The sequence below is a fragment of the Cuculus canorus genome, chromosome 22 (genome assembly GCF_017976375.1).
Source record: "Cuculus canorus isolate bCucCan1 chromosome 22, bCucCan1.pri, whole genome shotgun sequence".
NCBI classification, from domain to species: Eukaryota; Metazoa; Chordata; class Aves; order Cuculiformes; family Cuculidae; genus Cuculus; species Cuculus canorus.
Window position 1 is genome coordinate 3,812,737 of NC_071422.1, and position 21,822 is coordinate 3,834,558.

The 21,822-nt window shown below is 53.0% G+C and overlaps 1 protein-coding gene and 1 long non-coding RNA gene across 12 annotated transcripts in view; one reads left to right on the forward strand and one right to left on the reverse strand.

The window, feature by feature from the left end:
- Window positions 1-21,822, forward strand: part of LOC128854320 (AT-rich interactive domain-containing protein 1A-like) — a 132,963-nt gene that overhangs the window by 79,096 nt on the left and 32,045 nt on the right. For 7 of the 11 annotated variants that reach the window (XM_054086740.1, XM_054086730.1, XM_054086733.1 and 4 more), the window contains 8 exons: window positions 14,312-14,425; window positions 15,350-15,487; window positions 16,578-16,818; window positions 17,190-17,279; window positions 17,917-18,061; window positions 19,675-19,820; window positions 19,907-20,016; window positions 21,563-21,676. In XM_054086740.1, coding sequence (XP_053942715.1) covers window positions 14,312-14,425; window positions 15,350-15,487; window positions 16,578-16,818; window positions 17,190-17,279; window positions 17,917-18,061; window positions 19,675-19,820; window positions 19,907-20,016; window positions 21,563-21,676 — 1,098 coding nt within the window. The remainder of the gene's footprint in view (window positions 1-14,311; window positions 14,426-15,349; window positions 15,488-16,577; window positions 16,819-17,189; window positions 17,280-17,916; window positions 18,062-19,674; window positions 19,821-19,906; window positions 20,017-21,562; window positions 21,677-21,822) is intronic. The other 4 variants (XM_054086732.1, XM_054086737.1, XM_054086738.1 and 1 more) reach the window with 4 other exon arrangements.
- On the reverse strand, window positions 540-1,957 carry LOC128854327 (uncharacterized). The gene is made up of 3 exons (XR_008453368.1): window positions 1,683-1,957; window positions 1,335-1,471; window positions 540-623 (listed from the first exon to the last, which is right to left on the reverse strand). It is a non-coding gene; the product is annotated as an uncharacterized LOC128854327 (long non-coding RNA).

The window sequence follows — 21,822 nt, forward strand, 5'->3', positions numbered from 1 at the left end:
CCAGTTCCACCTCCTGCCATGGGCAAGGACACCTCCCACCAGATCAGGCTGCTCCAAGCCTCATCCAACCTGGCCTTGAACCCCTCCAGGGATGGGGCAGCCACCACTGCTCTGGGCAACCTGGGCCAGGGCCTCCCCACCCTCACAGCAAAACATTTCTTCCAAAGACCTCACCTCAATCTCCCCTCTTTCAGCCATAAACCACTCCCCCCTCGTCCTATCCCTGCCCTCTCTGATCCAGAGCCTCTCCCCAACTTTCCTGGAGCCCCTTTCGCGTCTGGAAGCTGCTCAATCCTCCTAGAACTGGAGGAAGCAGAGACACGGAGTCTTGGACAGTGAGCCACTGCATTGGTGTCGCTTTCATTTGAAGCGGCGAGAAGAAAGACTGCTCAGTATCTCCCTTCACAAGAACGTAAAGCAATCTGTCCAGGAACAGAACAGGCCACACACACTGGACACAGCACCTTCCTGCTTTCCAGCTTACCCACACAGTTGTCGCAGACGCTGCAGTGTGAGGGGCGCAGAGAACGGAACTCAAGAGTACTTGAGTTTCACCACATACTTGTTGATGACCACTTCCATCGTGCGGGCTGGCGGGCGGTAAGTAGAGGTCCCCATGCTGCCTGAGGGCATAAAAGCAGCAGAGTTCAAGTGCCCAGTAACACCAACTCATCTGCGTGTGCCTAAGGGAGTGCAATACAAGGAGGCAACAACATCTGGAAATGCACGGGTGGTTCCTGCTCTGCTCTAAGTGTCCAGGTTACAGAAATCAGGGTAACCGCAGCAGCACCAAGCTCCAGGGACTCGTTCCCATCCCAGCAGGGGAGGACACAGCAAGTCTGTGCTCCAGGCAGAGGTCAGGGAAATCTGACGTGCGTTTGTCACTTTGCAACTGTCCTCAGCAGGGCGATTCAAGCCGTCTCACATCAGCTCTGCTAAAGCAGTTGTCACTATGGGTCACATCCACAGATCCGGGATACCCAGGGATGCATCAGAGGACCTTCTTGGCCACCACCAGAAGAGCGTGACAGAGCAGATTTAGACGGGGACAAGCATTAGCATTCTCTTACGGGCCACGACAGCAAAGAAAGCCTTGTGGCACAGCAGGTTCAATGGCAAATCATAATCTTAAAGAGAAAACCTGCCTAAATTCATTACCCTGCATTCTCACCCCCTGCATTCTGCGGAGCAGGACTCTTCAGACACTGTCAAGAATCGTGATCCGACATTCCGGCCTCTTTTCCAGAGACTCACCGAGCCCAGAATGTCCATGGCACGCACACACACAGAGGTACAGACCACCTCACACACAGAAGAGGGAACAGAAGTCTCACCGATCCACTTTTCCAGGTCCCGGAGCAAGATCCCGGGGTCTCTGAAGCTGGTCTGGAGCAGGCAGCTGATGACGAAGAAGAGGAGGGCTGCAATGATGGGGATGGCCAGCGTCAGGTGGCTGGCGAGGAAGGGGCAGCTGTGAAAGAAAAACAAAAGGCATCCTTACCAACCATCGCTCCAGAACTGGCTCTCAGAGACAATGCTGCACACTGAATTATCACAGGGAGAGGGGATGAAGCACCACTGCTTTGCAAAGACCTTTGGAAAGGTCTTAGCAAGAGCCACCCCAGGAAACACCGGAGCACAATCTCAGAATCGTTAAAACTGGAAAAGACCTCTGAGCTCACCCAGGCCAACCATCAGCCCAGCCCCACGGTATCTGCTAAACCATGTCCCAAAGTTCCACATCTACAGAGGTCTTGAACCCCTCCAGGGATGGAGATTCCACCACTGCCCTGGGCAGCCTCTGTCAGGGCTTCACCACTCTGCCAGTGAAGAAATTTCTCCTGATATCCAATATAAACCTCCCACTTGCGGCGGGGCCCGCGGCCGGCACCGGGCCGAGGCGGGGCGGCGATCGCACCCGGCCCCGGGGCTGCCACCCCCGGCGGAATCTGCCGGTACTCACAGTCCTTCAGGGCGCCACCGCGCCCGGAACCGGAACCGCCCCGAGAGACACCGGAACCGCCCCGAGCAGCGCCCATAAATGGTCAGGCAACGCCCACAAATGGACGCCCCCTCCCGTATGGAAAGAGCAGACCACGCCCCAATTGCAGATGACGCCCCAATGGACAAGCCTGGCCTCTCTCCAGGCCACGCCTTCTTCGCCTCGTCTGGCCCCGCCTCTCGCTCGAAACCCATGGCTGCGAACGCACCGTCCGCTCCTCGCCTGGCCACGCCCCTCGGCCAGCCTGGACACGCCCCCTTTGCGCTGATTGATACCGCCCCTCGCCGCCACTCATCCCTCTGGCTCCGCCCCTTGCCCCGCGTGGCCACGCACTCATTTAACCACGCCCTTCATCCTGACTGGTCCTGCCCTTCACCCGGCGCTGCCAATCACGGAGAAAAAAAACCCTGGCAGGTTAAAAACTGCAGGAGAGAGCAGAAAGTGAGTCCCCAGCACAGCAAAAAGACCCAAACAGGCTTGTTGATACTTCCAGACCTCAACTACGGGATTGTGCTTCCTAGTGAGCCACACACAAACATTCTGGGTTTGCTCGTATCCTCCTCCGGATCCAGAGCATCCACAGCTCCAGCTAAAGCAGCTGGTGGGAGGCACGTTCTCCTGAATCACGGAGCTGCAATCTTATTTTAAGAGAGGGGATACTTCAGACCAGCTGTAAATTCTATTATAGCACATTCACAGCCGCAAATCCTATTAAAGCGCCGTGGCAAAAACAGTCCCAGTGCTTTAAATATTCTTTAAAAAGCAGAAAAGAAGCCTCATGGCAGGAATGAGGCAGAAAACAAACAGCTTTGAAAAGTCTGTTCCTGTCACGACTTGACGCACCTCATAATGGAAAGCCTTGAAGTCTACAAAGAGCTCAGCCCGCAACCACTGTGCCGGTAGAGAAGATGGTGCCAGGGCTGGAACAACCCCGGAAAGCACCAATGGAAAAAGGACATGGAAAGGCAGAAACAGGTTAAAAATATTTCAGTAGAAAAAGATGCAAAGTCTTAATTCCTATTAGAGAGGTCCTTCTCTCCATGTTCTGCCTCTCCCTTTGCTCTCAGGTACGAATCCTGTGTGGTTCACTCTGGAAACTGGGCTGAAAAAAGGCTGTGAATGGGAACAAAACAGCTGCTGCATAAACGATGGTGTGAGCGGGAACACAAACTGGGCAGGTCTGTACAAAGGCAGTGGAGAGCGATTACCAGCCGGTGGCAGCAGGCGCTCGCCAGAAAGGTCCTGTTCCACCAGCTGGGCCACAGGAGTCCTACTGGGAAAGCTGCTCCTTCTGCATCCCAGAGGCACTTGGAGAGCATCAGGGTGGGCACCTCTTGGTGCTCCTCCAACCTACAGACGTGTCTAAAAACCCGTTCTAACCAGGAAGCCAAAGAAATAAGTGGGAATTTTGGAAGCCCCACTGGCTCAGCGCTGTTCCCATGGGCCTGGGAGCACTGGGACTCGCAGCTGCTTTTGCTCCCCCCCAGTCTCAGCTGCTTCACCTGCACCTGAGCAGAAAGGGGGACGTTTCCATGCCTTGTGATGGCTCACGGCTGTGAACCAACCCTACACTGGAGCCGAGCACAACCTGACGGACGGAGCCCCCAGAGCTGAGGTATCCGTAGAGTCATACAAGAGTTTGCGTTGGAAGGGACATTAAAGATCATCTCGTTCCAACCCTCTGCCATGGGCAGGGACACCTCCCACTGGCTCAGGCTGCCCAAGGCCCATCCAACCTGGCCTGGAACCCCTCCAGGGATGGGGCAGCCACACCTTCCCTGGGCAACCTGGGCCAGGGCCTCAGCACCCTCACGGGGAAGAAATTCTTCCTTCTATCAGCCTCAATCTGCCCCTCTCCAGTCTGTGCCCGTTCCCCCTCGTCCCGGCCCCACAGGCCTTTAGGAACAGCCCCTCTGCAGCTTTCTCGCAGCCCAAGATCAGGCCCAGGCCCAGAGCCGGGAGCCGAGCGGGAGGACGCGCTGCGCTCACTGCCTTTGCTGTCACTGCACCAAATCCCACTCTGGGGAGCGCAGCCCAACATCTGCCGAGGTGCTGGGGACCCACACGCCGGCTCTGCCGCCTCCTGCAGACGGGCACGGCCCTCACGGCCGGGACGAGCTGGAGAACAACCTGGACTGTGGCTGTTTGCTGGAAACGCCCTCCTCTGAGGGGAGAGTCCACACCAGAGTCCCGGCGCTGCTCGGGGCGGTCCCGGTGTTTCTCGGGGCGGTCCCGGTGTCTCTCGGGGCGGTCCCGGTGTCTCTCGGGGCGGTTCCGGTGTCTCTCGGGGCGGTCCCGGTGAATCTCGGGGCGGTCCCGGTGTCTCTCGGGGCGGTCCCGGTGTCTCTCGGGGCGGTCCCGGTGAATCTCGGGGCGGTCCCGGTGAATCTCGGGGCGGTCCCGGTGTATCTCGGGGCGGTTCCGGTTCCGGGCGCGGCGGCGCCATGAAGGACTGCGAGTAGCGGCAGATCCCGCCGGGGGTGGCGGCCCCAGGGCCGGGTGCGATCGCCTCCCCGCCGCCGCCCCGCCTCGGCCCGGTGCCGCCCGCGGGCCCCGCCGCAAGTGGGAGGTGTTCCCGGGCCGCCCCCGGTTGTGCTGCGGCGGGCGGCTCCTGCTGGCCCGGCACAGCGGTGTCTTCGCCCTCACCCTCGGGCTGATCGTGGGCACCAGCGGCCTCTTCTTCGCCTTCGAGTGAGTGCGGGGCTGGGCCCCCCCGGGGTCGGGATGCTCCGCAGCGCCGGGGCCGTTCCCAGCCCCGAGCCCCGAGCCCCGAGCCCCTTTCCCGATGGGGGAAGCCGGGAGGGGAGCTGGGAACCCCCCCGCGCCGTGGTGGTGGGAGGGGGTGGGATGGGGACCCCTCTGTACCCCCTGTGTGCCCCTCGAAGGACCCTCCCTGTCATCCCGGGACCCCCTTTATCCATCCTCCCCCCCAGGAATCCACCGCTCTCCCATCTCCCACCATAGAAGGTACTCCTTTCTATCCCCCTCATCCCTTGTGAAGAGACCCCCTGCTATCCCCTCTCCTGCCCCCTGATAGTCCCCCCTTCTCCCTCCCTTCTCCCACGCCCCAGATGCCCCCCAGCCCCACTTTGTGGCAGTCACTGCCTCCCCTCTGCCTGCCCTGAGGTGGGTTTATACGGAGGGCAGAGGCCTTGTTTGCTCCTCCTGGCTTGGGGAAGGGGTTTAACATCCCCCCCAGATGTCCCCCCTGGTCTCTAAATCTACACCGCCACCCCCCCCCCGCCCCCGGTCTCTAAATTCCCCTCAGTCTCCCCTCCTGCTTCCAAGAACTGGTCTGGAATGGCAGCCAGGAAACCCCCCGGGCTGGTGGGGTTTGTCCATAGGGGAGGCAGGACTGGGGTTCCTGCTCGATGCTGAAACCTTTTTGGGTCCTGAGGAGCTCTGGAGCTTTGCCTTGTGGGGAGGAGGCAGCTGCTTCTCCCCGAGCCCCTTTTCCTTTGGGAAAGCTGGTCCAGGGGTGCTCCTGGCTTCTGCATCCCAAGGGAATGGAGAGTGAGAGCACCCCGTTACATCCCTAGAGGAGCTGGGGAAGGAGCACTGTTGGGTTTTGACACCTCGGAGGGTTCCTGCTGTTCCTCCTCTGCATCTCCATCTCCCACCCTTATGATCCCCCTGCAGTTCCCCTCATTGCTCCCCCGAGGAACCCCCACTCTCACCAACCCCCTGCAAGTCACTCCTGTTATCCCTGGACCCCCTTTATCCATCCTCCGCTCCTGAAGGACCCCCATCAACCCCCCAAAATGCAAATGTGATGCAGAGCTTTCCCAGCTTGTGCTTTTGCTGAGCAGAGGGAGTCTCCAGCTCCCTGTCCCTGGTGAATAATCAAGTGCCAGCACAGCCGGTGACAACTTCGTGTCCCTAAAAATGCTCAATGTTGACCTTGAGGAGGAGGAACCTTCTCGTTCTCCTGACAAACGCATGTCAGTTTTCCCTGACCTCTGCCTGGAACACAGACTTGCTGTGTCCTCCCCTGCTGGGATGGGAACGAGTCCCTGGAGCTTGGTGCTGCTGCGGTTACCCTGATTTCTGTAACCCGGACACTTAGAGCAGAGCAGGAACCACCCGTGCGTTTCCAGACGTTGTTGCCCCCTTGTGTTGCGCTCCCTAAGGCACACGGAGATGAGTTGGTGTTACTGGCACTTGAACTCTGCTGCTTTTATGCTCACTATTTCTAAATGGCTTTATTTGCTTGAAGCGTTGGGCCAACAGCGCTTCCTCTTGGCATCGCAGCAGCATTGCCATTGAGCAGAGAAGGGAAAGACCCCAATAACGCTGCAAGGAGCTGACTGGAGTTCCTGGCTGCCCACCCTGCAACGACTCCTGGAGGCTGAGCTGCCTCTGAGCTTCTGATTAGAATCAAGAGAGCCCGTGCCAATGCCGTCTCCTGCCAGGAAGCCGCTCGGGGTGATGCGGGGCTGGTGCCGGTTTGACCGTTCCTTCTCGCCCTTGCAGACAGCATGGGGACCTCTACTTACCGCCCGCCAGCCCGCACGATGGAAGTGGTCATCAACAAGTATGTGGTGAAACTCAAGTACTGCTACACGTGCAAAATGTTCCGTCCTCCGCGCACCTCACACTGCAGCGTCTGCGACAACTGTGTGGGTAAGCTGGAAAGCGGGAAGGTGCTGTGTCTCGTGTGTGTGGCCTGTTCTGTTCCTGGACAGATTGCTTTTGGTTCTTGTGAAGGGAGATACTGAGCAGTCTTTCTTCTTGCCGCTGCAAATGAAAGTGACACCAATGCAGTGGGTCGTTGTCCAAGACTCCGTGTCTCTGCTTTCTCCATTTCTGGGAGGATTGCGCCATGAATTACTGAGTTCAGTTCTGGAGTCCTCAGGACGGGAAGGACTTGGATCTGTTGGAGTGAGTCCATAGGAGGCCATGGAGATGATCCAAGGGCTGGAGCCCCTCCCGTACAAGTACAGGCTGAGAGAGTTGCGGTTGTTCCGCCTGGAGAAAGGAAGGCTTAGGGGAGACCTTAGAGCAGCTTCCAGTCCCAAAAGGGGCTCCAGGAAAGCTGGGGAGAGGCTCTGGATCAGAGAGGGCAGGGAGAGGACAAGAGGGGATGATTTTGGCCTGAAAGAGGGGAGATTGACGTGAGGTCTTAGGGAGAAATGTTTTGCTGTAAGGGTGGGGAGGCCCTGGCCCAGGTTGCCCAGAGCAGCGGTGGCTGCCCCATCCCTGGAGGGGTTCAAGGCCAGGCTGGATGGGGCTTGGAGCAGCCTGATCTGGTGGGAGGTGTCCTTGCCCATAGCAGGGGTGGAACTGGCTGGGCTTTGGGGTCCTTACCAACCCAAACCATTCTGTGATTCCATGAAATGTGTTTGAAGCCCCACCAAATGCAAGGTTTGGTGCAGGCTCCTCGTTGTCTGTGACCTTGGTGTTGCCAGGCTGGTAGAGCTACCACCACAGCTGTGCTGTAAGGACACATCCTGCAAGCAAAGCACTGTTCAGCGTTAATTGGTTTGAAGAGCATCACCAGGAGTGTTGTTTGGGGAAGCCCTGGGAGCCGAGGGGTGTTAATAGTATCATTACAGAGCTGTGTTTGGCCAGGGAGATCCCATTCCCTGGATGGCTGTTGGGAAAAAGCTTCCTCATCTTGTTTCCACTGCTAGAACTCGGTATCTTTCGTTTGCAGAAGATCTACCCAAAGGACCTATTGGGACAAAGGTGTGGTGGAGGAAAGGAGCAATGTTTAACTGGGCTGGCTTTAAGTTTACAGGAGCACCAGGTAGTTAGAAGTTGGTGGCTAAAGCCATGAGAAACTGTCCTGTATTGCTGTCAGGTTTGGGTATGTCGAGCTTATGGGCGTGAGGCAGAGCAGCCCAGCCTGCTTCTGCACTGGGGTGCTTGTTTCCCACAGGGATGGCTGTGAGGAAGGTGACTGCTGGGTGCTAAGTGGTCCCACTGCAAGCTGCGTGTATTGTCTTGCTTATTCTGAGGGACCAGAGGAGGCTGCTGGATTTCTTGAGTTTAAAAAAGGAAGAGGCAAAGGCAAAAAGGAAGCCCGCACCTTGATGGGGATGTTGTCAGCCACACTTGTTGTTGAAAGTGCCCTGGTGAAACCCTTTGTGTGCATCAATGTGGTGTTGGCTGTCTGTCTTTTGGGAGCATCTTCATCCACCACAAGAGGATTTTTTGTTTTCTCTGAACTTGAATTTCCTCTCGGCCTCTTCCATCTCTTTAGAACCAGACTGTCGTGGGAAGAGAGGCCATGGAGTACGACCCGGAGCTGGCCCTTCAGGAGGCTATAAAGGGCAGCGGGCTTAGGCTGGGGTGTTGACCTCGGCACAGCCAGTTGCACCTTAAATAGATGAGATGGAAGTGTTGCTCCCTGGAGGATGAGCAGTGTTTCCTCATGAATGAGGATGGAAAGGTCTATGCTTGTTTATTGGCTTGAACTGTCTGGACTGGTGGTGGAGGAATTGGAACCACTTGTGCATTGAGTTTTGGGAGATGGGGACAGGCATGGCGAGTGTCTAAAGTGTGAACTTGAGGGGTGAGAGCAACCTGCAGCTGCAGGTAGGGTCAGTGGAGCCCCCTGCGATGCCTATTGGTCGTCGCTGTGTTCTGTGCCCGCCCCCCCAAAGTCAGTTGTGGGCGTTGCCCTGCTACCCTGGGGATGCTCAGGAGGAAGGGGCAGTTAGACTGTCAGTTCGAGTGAGTCTGTCAGGTGGTGTGGTGGTGGCAGCCAGGCTGGTGGTGGTGCATCTGCACAGTTTGGTGGCTGCTTGAAGCCATGCCTTGTACGCGCATGCAGTTAGACTGTGTGTACCCATGGTGCATCTGCAAGAACCGCCGCCATGGGCCAAAGGAGCAGACACAGTCAGGAATTCGTAGACCTCGCACTCCAGGATTATGCAGTCCAAGGCCTGGTACACCGAGACCTCGCACTCCGGGAGCACACAGTCCAAGGCCTCGCACCCCGGAAGCGCATGCACGGAGAGAGCGCTCCGTGGAAGCGCATGCACGGAGAGAGCGCTCCGTGGAAGCGCATGCACGGAGAGAGCGCTCCGTGGAAGCGCAGTCTCGGAGAGAGCGCTCCACGAAAGCGCATTCCGGGAGAGAGCGCTCCGTGGAAGCGCATGCACGGAGAGAGCGCTCCGTGGAAGCGCATGCACGGAGAGAGCGCACTCCAGAAGCGCAGTCTCGGAGAGAGCGCACTCCGGAAGCACAGTCTCGGAGAGAGCGCACGCCAGAAGCGCAGTCTCGGAGAAAGCGCACGCCAGAAGCACATTCTCCGAGAGCGCATGCTAAGAGACATCGCGTTGAGAGGATTATCTTGGTCAAGGTACTGGTACCATGGTAGTGCAGGCAGTGTAACTCCAGTAGAGCCATTTGAAGAGTTGGGAGAGGTTTTGGGCTGGGGAAGGGCTGAGAGGTGGGAGGTTGAATCCTGCGCCCGTGGAGACAGTGTGGATGCGGTGTGTTGGTGGTTCTGGATGTTGGGGCTGCCAGGATCTGACCCAGCCTGAGCTCTTGGTAGCTCCGGAGGATGTGGGAGGGACTAGAAATAGCAAAGGTGAGCGCAGCCTCTCCACTTTGAGGGTTGCTTTTTGGAAGCATTTATGCTTGGTTGATCGCGGCTTTTGCAATCAAGACACGGTGTTTTTCCTGTGTTGTTTTCCATTTGCCATGACTCCTGTGTAGAGGTTCCCTGCCTGCCTTGGCATGGTTGGTGTTTCCCAGCAGGTTGAAAGGCACTGGGAAACAGACTGGGAAAGCTGCTGACTTGGAACCCGGGTCCTTTCCCTGAGTCGCTGTTGGTGTCACCAGCCTGTTAAGCTCCTGCTGCTGTCACCAATTTCCAGCTTGTTGAACTTGGTAGAAGGGGTACAGAAGGGTTGGGGAAGGATGGGTGGTTTTATTCTCTCCCCTGATTTCAGTGATTTATATCCAATATGACCATGATTGCAGCTGAATGATTCCTAGGGAAAATGACTCCCCTTTCCCAGCGTTGTCCGTCACTAATACCAGTTTTCTAGCCAACATAGTGATAGGATGAGAGGAAATGGCCTCAAGTGAGAGGGAGAGGGATTCCAGCACGCTGCCCCACCCCTTCGCCTTCCACCTCCACCGCTACGTCACCACAACACAACCACACGTGTGCTCGTAGTGTTGATGTCATTCATTCAGTGCCAAGATTGCTTCAAAACATTCCCTTGGCCCCAGTTCCAACAGGAGTACAGCTGGGATGTGTTAGATTTTAGGCAGTCTGCCCTCAATTTGAGATGAGTTATAAATAGCAGTGCCGACTTCCTTAACTACCCCTTTCCCAGGTAAAATGCAGGTTAATTACTGTGGGAATCAATTAGGGCTTCTCGTGCTTAAACAGCCGGGAATGCTTTGTATTATTTTTTATCAGAAAAAATGGACAACAAATCTGGTCAGGAGAAGATTTCAGACCCAAGGCGAGAGCTTAGGGCTTTTTTATTATATATGAATTTTTGGCCTTTCTATTTTTTGGGGCAGTTGTGGCCAGTACTCACAGTTGCCAATAATTAAGCGACGCTGATTTGAAACCAGTGAGTTCCATAAGTGGCTTTTTCCTTTTCTTTTTTCTTTGACATAATAAATACAAATAGGTAATAAGATGATTGGGAAAATCAAAATTGCATTTTTCTGCACTCAATCAGACAGGAGAAGGAAGGAGGTGTCTCTTTGGGGGTGGTGAAGGAGAGGTTTGGCTTGCCAAAAGCTGGGAAGCACTCCTGGTGGCACCGCTTTTACGTACCAAAGAAGATAATGTGGGGAGGGAGGAGATGTCAGTGATCTCAGGTGATACCCACAAGGCGAGGCTTAGGGACAGTTGCTTGGAAGATGTACACAATTTGCATCCCTTGGGGTATGGAAGCTCTGCATTTATGCTCCCATTCAGGAGGAGAGTCACTGTAGTTCTGGGATTCAATCTGCCACCATCAAAGACATGGTTTTTTTAGCTGACCCCCTGAGTGGAAGCTCCTCTTGAGAGCATGGCACAAACCCCTTTGGGTGCATGGCATGGGCTGTGGGGGACGGCAGGGACCGAGGGCTCCTCCAGGCTCCCTCCTCGGGGGTCCTGCAGCCTCCCTCCATGTTTGTCCTTAGCAGCAGCATCTGTGATAACCTGAATGTAGCTTTTTAGTATTGGTATGGACCAAAATGGAAGCATCCAGCCCAACTGAGTGTGGCCGAGCATCTCAAATCCTCCGCAACAGAGGATTGTCCTGGTGCCACGCACACGGTTGTGTGTGAACGGCTTCCGTAGGGCGGCAAACGCCGTGTTTCCAGGTGTGTCGAGGCTGGAGTGGAGAGGAGGAGGGGACGTGGACCTGGTTCTTCATTGATCTGTGCCATATTCATGCCAATTGAAGGAAGCCTGCTTTGGTTTGCAGGAGTAGCCCCCCTTACCAGCAGCAAGGTGCTTTTCCCACCATCTCCTTTACATTCCCTCCTGTGCTCCTGTTGCCCCACAAGCGCCCCATGAGCTCCCCGTGGTGCCCCTGGTCCCGTGGGTTGGCGCGGGGCGGTTTTCCTGGCAGGCGCAGCAGCCAGCTGGTCAGACAAATGTTTTCAGGGTCTGTGCGTTGGGCCTTCAAGCTGTGCTCCCTTGGCAGTTGGGTTGGATTTTCCAAAGTTTAGCACACTGCATGGACTTTTTTTTTTTCCTTCCCCAAGGAGGGTGGATTCTGCAAAGACAACTGAGAAACTGTGGTGGTGTCTGGGCTTCTTTGGGGTTTCCAGCGGGAGCTGGCTCTGTGCTCTTTGCCTGTACAGCCCTGCAGTGCCACTCCTCAAGCACCTGAGCTGAGCAAGAGAGGGTGGATCTGTACAAATACCACCGCGGGGCTGGTTGGAGGAAGGGGTGGTGTAAAAGAGTCCATTGTCCTGGAGATCTGGTGGAAGACAACTAATTGGTATTAGTTAAGTCATCAGGACATCAGCGACCAATCTGTATTCAGTCCGAGATGGGGGTTAAAGACTGTGCCTGGGATTCATTTAGAGGTCACTATGCCCAAACCAGTCCTTGCTTTAGGTGGAAAACTGGCATTTGGAGGTTTGTAGCATTTTCAGGAATTCTGGTGGACTCGTGTCCTGGCCTGGCTCCAGGCAGGGGTAGTGCAGGTCAGGGCGTCCTTGGAAAGTTGCATTCATTCACTCATCGCATCCTGCCTGCTCTGAAACCCAGGACCTGGCTTTCAAGCCTGACAAATTACTTTTTCATGGATCTGGGGAAATTTGATTTAGAAACCTTTATTCTACAAAAGGCCACAGACACAAAGCACGTGTGAAAAAAGGCAAAAGTGGAACTGCAGTCTGGAATGCTGTGGGTGTCAGTGGCTGTGCCCAGTGTTACTGCATCAATATGAGTTAATTGAAACGTGTAAGTGTAAATGAACTGCCTGTAGTGTTTTGGGAGGCCTTGTTATATGTTTCATATATGTTCATATAACATGTTCATATGTTCATATAACATATGTTATATGTTTTATATGTTATATAAGCAGTGTTTCTCGTGAATATTTAAGTTTTCAGCCTAAATTTACCTTGTTATGGACTGTCTGGACACTGAACTACCAGCTACTATGGGGAAAAGCCGCTTACACTGATAATCCATCTTTCTTACTGATCCTTCCCTGGTTCTTGCCTGTCCTGTGGCCACAGGAGAGATGTCGGCATTCAATGACTTCTCGTTCGATGTGTTTTGTGAAAGGTCTGTAGGTTCTAGGAAGAGGCAGATGAGCTTCTGCTGCTCTGCACCAACGTGTTGTGAAGCTATAGTAGCCTTCGAGTGTGGAAAGGGGCTTCAGGAAAGCTGGGGAGGGGCTCTTGATGAGGGAGGGCAGGGAAAGGACGAGGGGAAGGGTTTTAAGCTGAAAGAGGGGGAGATTGAGATGAGATCTTAGAAGAGATGCTTCCCAGAACAGTGGTGGCTGCCCCACTGCTGGAGGTGTTCAAGGCCAGGTTGGATGGGGCTTTGAGCAACCTGACCTAGTGGAAGGAGTTGGGAACTGGATGGGCTTTGAGGTCGATTCCAACCCAAACCATTCTACGATTCTGTGATTCTATGAAGTTTTCTTCTGGGATTTTGGGATTTTGTGAACAATTCCTGTGTGTAGCTGGATGTACCTCACGTGTCACAACTTGCCTTGCAGCCTTCAAGCGCCACAGATCAGATGGGGAGGATGAAGCCTCAGCCGTATGGAGGAACCAACGCCCCCCCACAAGAGCAGGGAGCTCAGGCGGGGCCACAGCAAGGACACGGCTCTCCAGGACAGCCCGACGGGTCACAGACTGCTCAGCAGCAGCAGTCTGCCTCCTCCCAGCAGCGCTTCCTCTCTCCTCAGGTAGGTCTGCTCTGCTTTGTTTCCATCTGTGAGGGATTCTTAAAGAAACTTGGGCAAATCCTTTCCTTTGCGCGTTCATGTTAGTTGAACTAAGGTCAGCGAGCTGGTTGGAATGATGATGGTAGTGACTGTGCTGCCTTCTCTCCTGTGTCGAGAGCTGTATCTCAGAGATGTGGTGGTTGTAACAGGTTAAGCTGTGCTAATGCAGCAGTTTGGAGGACTGGTGTTGTGTAAATGCTGCTGGTTGGCGATAGCAGTCTGAAGGATTTTTGTACTGGAGTGGTTGTGGCTGTGAAAGTTCTCCAAGGGCTGTAGAGAACTGCTTGGATTAGCACAGTAGCAGAGCACAGTTTGCAGAGCAGCACAGAGATGGTGATGGGAGAGTTTGCTCTGAAATGTAAAGCTCTGCTTTAGGGAGGAGAAATAAAGCAGCAAATGCAGGGAATTGAGAAGAAAAGAATGAATCAGTTTTCCTTGTGTATGCGTAAATTGCATTTATTTTCAACAAGGCTTAATAGTGTTTTAATAGTTGTTCCTGGTTGTGTGAAAAGCTAGCTGGGACCTTTCAGCAGATGTTTTAATGCAGGATTAAAATGGATGTTTTAATGTACATGCCTTGTTTGTGCCGTGAAGCGCTCAGAGCTGTTGTAAGACCTTAGAAGATCAAGAAGCTAAGTGGGCAGCCTCCCAGGACAGTCCGTGTCTTTCAGGATCTGTAAGAAGGGAAATCCAGAGCATTACTGTTTTGTCATGTTTTAGGGTTCTGCTCCCGGCCCTTGCAGTAGCAGCCTGGTGGCGTTTGTCCTCCTGTGGAACCGTAGGCGTTGCTGCCTTCAACTCTTTGCTGTCTTATTTCCTGTTTTGGGCAAATTCCTCCACAACACAAGAATATACCAGAGCAATTCCAGCAGAGCCTTGATTTTATTCTCATTTGTGATTTTTTTGGTGTTTCTTCTTGTTTCAGGAGTTGTCTCGAGTGTTGCTTGTGTCCCAGGCGTCATCTGCTCCCTCAACGGCTTCCAGCAGAGGGCCAGAAGATATGAATGTGAATCTTCAGTCCAGGCCTTCAGCCCCGTCGGTGAGTGGAAAAGAACCTTTTAGTGGTGAATTTGCTGGTCCCTTCAGGCTCCTTTTGCACATGGGAATTTCTGCTTCTGTTTGGTTTGGCTTTGGCCTTTTGAGCTTGTCTTCTTGCTTGCCTTGAGAGGGATTAGAGCTGTGTGCGTTTCAGAGCAGGGTGGCTGCACGCTGGGTCCCGGGCATGACCGGGGGTGTGCAGAGAACTGCCAGCAGCCAGGGCTCCACTGGGGAGAGCAGGACCTGGAACACCAGGCTTAGCGGGATCAGTCAATTGCGCTTTCTGCTGGTAAGGAAGGTTTCTGTCCCAAATTATGGTAATATAGGGAGCTGGAAATCTTTTCTTCCTGAAAGCTGAGGCTTCACTGCCAGAACTTATCATTGTGTGTGTGATTGTGACCATCACTTTTGTGTGGTTTCTTGGGAAGGCTGTGTGTGTGTTTGTTTTAATTCGTAATTTTACCAATAATTTCTACAGCAGTGAAGAGCTCGGATTGCCGCTTGCAAAGTCACCCTCACCTTCCAGACACCCCATTGACGTGTTTCACATTGCAACGTGCTTCTCTGAGTTGCTCAGCTATTTGTCCATGTGGCAATTTTCTCTCCTTCCACCCCTTCGTCTGGGTTTGAACTGAGCTTAATCCTCCCCGGTGATCCGGGAGGAAACTCCCCACCCTGTGCGGCAGCACCTGGTCCCAGTCTGGGCCACGCGGAGCCCTCTGCCACCAATCAGCCTCTGTTTTGAGATGATGCTGCGTGGAGCTGCCGATACAGCCTCACAGGAGCCTGTGCCGACAGTGGGTTGCGCTATGCTCGATGCCGGGCTCAGTCCCTGTTTCTATTCTGGTCGCGAGCGGCTCAGCTCTGCTTCGTGCCTGCACACCTCATACAGATTCCCCTAACCCTCAGCCTTTCATTTCCTTAGGATCTAACTTGGTTACGGAGGCTACTGAAGAAGAAGACGGCGACCTCCACATGCAAGCAGGCAGAAGGGATGTCTGGAGTCTTGCTTAAGAGTGGACGGGTTCTTGTTCTTCCAAGCCGGCCTGGCGTGAGAAGGCGGGTCAGTGTTTAATCGGCATGTAGGATGGCCGGTTGTGGTCTGGGATCCTGAACAATAGCCCTGTGCATCCCATCACACGCATCCCCTGTGCTGCCACAGCCTGGGAATACGGAGCCACTCCTTGCGCCGTGGCTGCTGAAGCACACACCTCACGGGTGACCCTCGCTTTTGAGCAGCTCATTGCTGTAGAGCAGGGAAATCACTTTTTCACTTCCTTTTTGCTGCTGACTTGGTGTCATTGGAGACACTTGAAAAGGTGCCAAAGCCTCTTGTCAGTCCGATGTTGGACACAGTAACCTCAACCTCTTCCCTTTCTATCCAAACTTATCCTGCCAGAGGTCCCGCACCTTGCGAGGGAGGGAGAGCCCATGTTAGTGTGACCTTCAGCTGCCGCGTGGGGCAGTCGCAGGGAGAAACGAGGGTGTTTAACTGCAGCTGACAACACTGCGTGTGTTTTAAATGCTGCCACACCTGAGCCTTTGGTTGATGGGAATCATTTTGGGTGAACCAACAGATGTGATCTATCTGGACTCCTGTAAACCTTTGACACCGTCCCCCACAATATTCTTCTCTCTAAACTGGAGTGAGATGGGTTCGATGGGTGGACAGTAGGGTGGATAAGAAACTGGTTGGGTGGTCGTATTGGAAGAGTAGTGGTCAGTGGCTCAAAGTCCAGATGGAGATCCGTGATCTCCATCCTGGTGTCCCTCAGGGGTCTTCATTAAGGCTTGTGGGGACAGGACGAGGGGGAGCAGATATAAACTGGAGAGTGGCAGATTTAGACTGGACATTAGGAGGAATTCTTTGACCATGAGAGTAGTGAGACACTGGTCCACATTGCCCAGGGAAGTTGTGGCTGCCCCATCCCTGGAGGTGTTCAAGGCCAGGTTGGATGGGCCTTGGGCAGCCTGATCCAGTGGGAGGTGTCCCTGCCCGTGGCAGAGGGGTTGGAACTAGAGGATCTTTAAGGTCCTTTCCAACCCAAACTCTTCTATGAGTCTTACGAGAAATGCGCTCTTCCTTATGATATGGGAGATCATAGTCCCGTGTCTTTTTCCGTTGGCCTGATCTGTTTCTCTGTGTGTTGCAGGACCTGTCTGGCTCAATAGATGATGTCCCCACGGGGACGGAAGGAGCCCTGAGCCCTGGAGTAAGCACGTCAGGGATATCCGGCAGTCAAGGAGAGCAGAGTAACCCAGCTGAGTCTCCTTTCTCTCCGTGTACGTCTCCTCACCTGCCAGGCATCAGAGGACCCTCCCCATCCTCGGTCGGGTCTCCTGCCAGCGCTGCTCAGTCCCGTTCGGGTCCGCTTTCAACTGCTGCAGTACCAGGTAATGCTGCTTGGCGCGTGTTGGTCTTCTGGCGGGGCTGCTTCGTGCAGCTGGAGAGTGAATTCCAATGGCCAGTGGGGAGGAATTGGCCCCTGTCAGTGCTGTGTGGCTCTTGAGGTCCTGTGATCTCTTTGTTGGCTTTAAAATGCCTTTAGCTGTTAAAGGATGCAGTAGGATGGGTGAGAAGGCTGGTAAAGCTGCACTGTCATCTCGCTGGGTGAGCGTGACTGATGTTGCTCTTGTTTTCCTTCGCTGTGGCTAACGTAGCCTGCTCCCCAAGTTGTTTGTAGTTCTGGTATTTAATACTCTTGCCTCGTGGGCTTTGTGGTGTGGAATTTTTGTGATTAACCCCTCTCCTGTTTGCGCTGTAGGCAATCAGATGCCACCCCGGCCACGCAGCGGCCGGTCGGACAGCATCCTGCATCTCTCCGTGCACCCGTCAGGCAGAGCACAAGATCAAGGTATGTGACAGGAGTTAAAAGATTTAGTTGTAATGCAAGGTGTGTGACTAAAAACTAGCTGGCCTGATCACACGGATTCTGTGGTGAGGTAGCATTTAAAAGCTGCCCCAGGTTTTTAAACTGGGAGTGTTCAGGCACCTTGCAGTAAATTCAGCTGGTTTTGGTTGTTTGGCCTCTTTACTGTTCCCTCCAGGCTCATAGGGTGGCTTCTAAGATGTTTTCTCTGGCTTCTGACTGGCTTTTCTACAAATGCTGTTTGTCCCTGACCTTAAGCTTCAAGATGAGGGTCGTTGACAACAATATTGCATGTTTTCCCCCTAAGAGAATAAGGTTGATGTGGGCGGAAAGTCAGGTAAAAGCTTCAGTTCTCCTGGCTGAAGGGTGTCACCCTGCAAAGGCAAACTAGCAAATAAAAACCAGCAATGACGAGAAGCCCCGAGGATTTAGGGGGTTGTGCTATCTGGGTTTTTTTCTGGTTAAAACAGGAAATTGGATCCGTTATCTTAGGAGATAACACTGGCTCCTTAATAGCAACCATCTGTTAGTGATCTATAAGTATTTGCTGATAGGAGATTTTTATGGTGATTCATAAACTAACTGGTAGAGCCATGTTTTCTGTGTCTCTGTATCTCCTCAGGAGGGTCTCCTGGGCAGCCAAATAGCAATGAGATGTCCAATGCCAACTATCCGAGTCCGGGAACAGGAGGAAGCCTGAGCCGAAAGAGAGCACAGGAAGCGGCTGCCACTACCGTGCACGCGGCTGCCAAGTCCGTCCAGAGCAGGTGAGGAACGAGGTTTCCCCTGGTCCTTTTCCTGTGTCGCATCTCTGTTTCTGAGCTGTGGATGAAATAACCAAAAGTGGAGTAAGACTGAACATACATTTCTTTGAAGGTTTGCCCTCCTTGGAGACTTGTTCGTCAGTCTTAAGAGTCTAACGCTTGGACGAGCAGGGTTTTGGAATCCATCATTAATAATATAGTTGGGGAATATTTAATATTCAGGGAAGTGATTCTGCCCCTGTCAGGGAGGTGATTGTGCCCCTGCACTGGTGAGGCTGCCCCTCGAATCGTGTGTTGAGGGCCCCTCGCTCCAAGAAGGATGTTGAGGCTCTGGAGTGTGTCCAGAGAAGAGCAGCGAAGCTGGGGAAGGGGCTGGAGAACAAGCCTTGCGTGGAGCGGCTGAGGGCCCTGGGGTTGTTTAGCCTGGAGAAGAGGAGGCTGAGGGGAGACCTTATTGCTCTCTACAACTCCCTGAGAGGAGGTTGTAGAGAGGAGGGAGCTGGGCTCTTCTCCTCAGTGATAGGGACAGGACAAGAAGGAATGGCCTCAAGCTGCGCCATGGGGAGGGTCGCAGTGGATATCAGGAGAAAAATTGTCACCAAAAGGGTCATTGAGCCCTGGCAGAGGCTGCCCAGGGAGGTGGTGGAGTCCCCATCCCTGGAGGCGTTTAAAGGACAGGTAGACGAGGTGCTCAGGGACATGGTTTAGTGGCAGATGGGAATGGTTGGACTCAATGACCTAAAAGGCCTTTTCCAATCTAGTGATTCTATGGTTCTATGAAATCTGTTTAACTCTGAGATCCCGCTAGTTGTTTTCACTTTCTGATTGTCTTTGTTACATTAATGATTTACAAGATGTTGCGTGTGTGGTAAAACTCATGACTCCATCTGCGTGTGTCTGAACAAGGCATTCAGTTCAGTGCAGGGAACTTCTTCCTGTTGGGGCCTTGATGAGGAGCTGCAGGAACGGGAGCTGGGATTCAGCACTGGACTTTGCAGCTGCTTTCTGTGGTGGTTGGGTTTTTTTTTTTTACTGCACATTTCAGAGTAGGTGTGTGTGGCCTAGCAGAGAACTATGAACTTGGTGTAAATTGGGTTCCCCCAGTAAAGCTGTTGGATGTTTTCGTTGTCTGACTGGGCCTTGTGCTCTTTATCCTGACTTAGGGGCTGCTTCTGCAGTCTCTGGTGTTCCTGTGCCTGCGAAGAGTGCCCACACGGCAATAAAGGCACCAAAGCCTGTCCCGAGTGACGAGCTGGAGCCACAGTTGTGTACAGGGCGTTGTGATATATGTGAAGTGATGAGGATCAAAAACGAATAGAATGAAGTTTGTTTTGTGAGTGCAGGAGAACAAGACTGAGGGTGAAACTATTCAGAACTGAACTCCCTCTTCCGAACTAGTTTGCATCCCCTTTTCTGTTGAGAAGGAGACTCAAGCTCTAGGGTAGCTGAGCTGTCGGAGAGCACCCGCTCTTTGGCCTTTTGCTGGAAAAGGGCTCTGGGGAAAGTCAGTCCTCCACTTACTGTGTGGGTTTCTTTGAGGAAACCTGCTTCTTTGGGAGGAGAAGATCTTAATGCTCAGCATTTGGGTAAACATCTTTCTTCCTTGATTTCTCTAGGCCTCCTGGTTATCCCAAAATAAACCAAGGAGGAGTGACGGGCATTGGAGCTCCGTCTGGCCAGGGAATTAACAGTCTGACCCACATGATGAACCCCCAGGGCCCGCCCTGTGCAATGGGTGGGAAGGTGTCTAACAACTCCGCAGGTAAGCTGGGGCCGACTGTCAGGCATTGCATTGACTTCATTGTCCTGGACTGAAAAAGGGTGTTAAAGATTCTTTTAACTTCCTAGGGATGGCGGCAAGCCCTGAAATTATAGGCCTTGGGGAGGTCACATTACCATCTGCATCTAAAACGAAGAATGAGGCAGAGGGGACACCAAGAGTAAAATCCAAGTCAAAGGTAAGATGTTTTGGTTTTCCTCAGGAGTTCCATTCTTTTCAGCATCCAGGGAGATAAAACCGTGACACGGTAACTGGAACAGTGCATCTGTCTGGTAGTGAGTGTGGTTCCTGAGAGAACTTGATTGGGTTCCTCCTCCTTACCCTGGAGAGACTTCTTGCTGGAGAGAAGTTGTCCTTGTAGTGTGTGATCTGATTGCTTCTTGCCACTATGATTTAAACTTGATTTGGATGAGCAAGTGGGACACCCTGTTTTGGACTAAAGAAATTATGATCTTGAAATCTGTGTTTTGGAGAGGGCTCTGCAATAACCCACTAAATCCATATGTTACGAAGTTGTGTGGAGGAGCCTGGATGGTGGGGCTGCCATCCCCTGCAGAGACCATGCGACCCTTGCCTTTAGCTTTTGAGGTTTGGATTCTGAGTCTGTAGGAGTCAAATATTTCCAGCTGTTAATCATCTTCTGCTCAGATGTGAGGTGGAGGTGTTTTGTGAAAGATCTGTAGGTTTGGAAGGGCAGTGGGAATCCTGTAATCCAGCATGTGGCAGTCTGCCTCCTCCCAGCAGCGCTTCCTCTCTCCTCAGGTAGGTCTGCTCTGCTTTGTTTCCATCTGTGAGGGATTCTTAAAGAAACTTGGGCAAATCCTTTCCTTTGCGCGTTAGTCAGTTGAACTAAGGTCAGCGAGCTGGTTGGAATGATGATGGTAGTGACTGTGCTGCCTTCTCTCCTGTGTCGAGAGCTGTATCTCAGAGATGTGGTGGTTGTAACAGGTTAAGCTGTGCTAATGCAGCAGTTTGGAGGACTGGTGTTGTGTAAATGCTGCCGGTTGGCGATAGCAGTCTGAAGGATTTTTGTACTGGAGTGGTTGTGGCTGTGAAAGTTCTCCAAGGGCTGTAGAGAACTGCTTGGATTAGCACAGTAGCAGAGCACAGTTTGCAGAGCAGCACAGAGATGGTGATGGGAGAGTTTGCTCTGAAATGTAAAGCTCTGCTTTAGGGAGGAGAAATAAAGCAGCAAATGCAGGGAATTGAGAAGAAAAGAATGAATCAGTTTTCCTTGTGTATGCGTAAATTGCATTTATTTTCAACAAGGCTTAATAGTGTTTTAATAGTTGTTCCTGGTTGTGTGAAAAGCTAGCTGGGACCTTTCAGCAGATGTTTTAATGCAGGATTAAAATGGATGTTTTAATGTACATGCCTTGTTTGTGCCGTGAAGCGCTCAGAGCTGTTGTAAGACCTTAGAAGATCAAGAAGCTAAGTGGGCAGCCTCCCAGGACAGTCCGTGTCTTTCAGGATCTGTAAGAAGGGAAATCCAGAGCATTACTGTTTTGTCATGTTTTAGGGTTCTGCTCCCGGCCCTTGCAGTAGCAGCCTGGTGGCGTTTGTCCTCCTGTGGAACCGTAGGCGTTGCTGCCTTCAACTCTTTGCTGTCTTATTTCCTGTTTTGGGCAAATTCCTCCACAACACAAGAATATACCAGAGCAATTCCAGCAGAGCCTTGATTTTATTCTCATTTGTGAGTTTTTTGGTGTTTCTTCTTGTTTCAGGAGTTGTCTCGAGTGTTGCTTGTGTCCCAGGCGTCATCTGCTCCCTCAACGGCTTCCAGCAGAGGGCCAGAAGATATGAATGTGAATCTTCAGTCCAGGCCTTCAGCCCCGTCGGTGAGTGGAAAAGAACCTTTTAGTGGTGAATTTGCTGGTCCCTTCAGGCTCCTTTTGCACATGGGAATTTCTGCTTCTGTTTGGTTTGGCTTTGGCCTTTTGAGCTTGTCTTCTTGCTTGCCTTGAGAGGGATTAGAGCTGTGTGC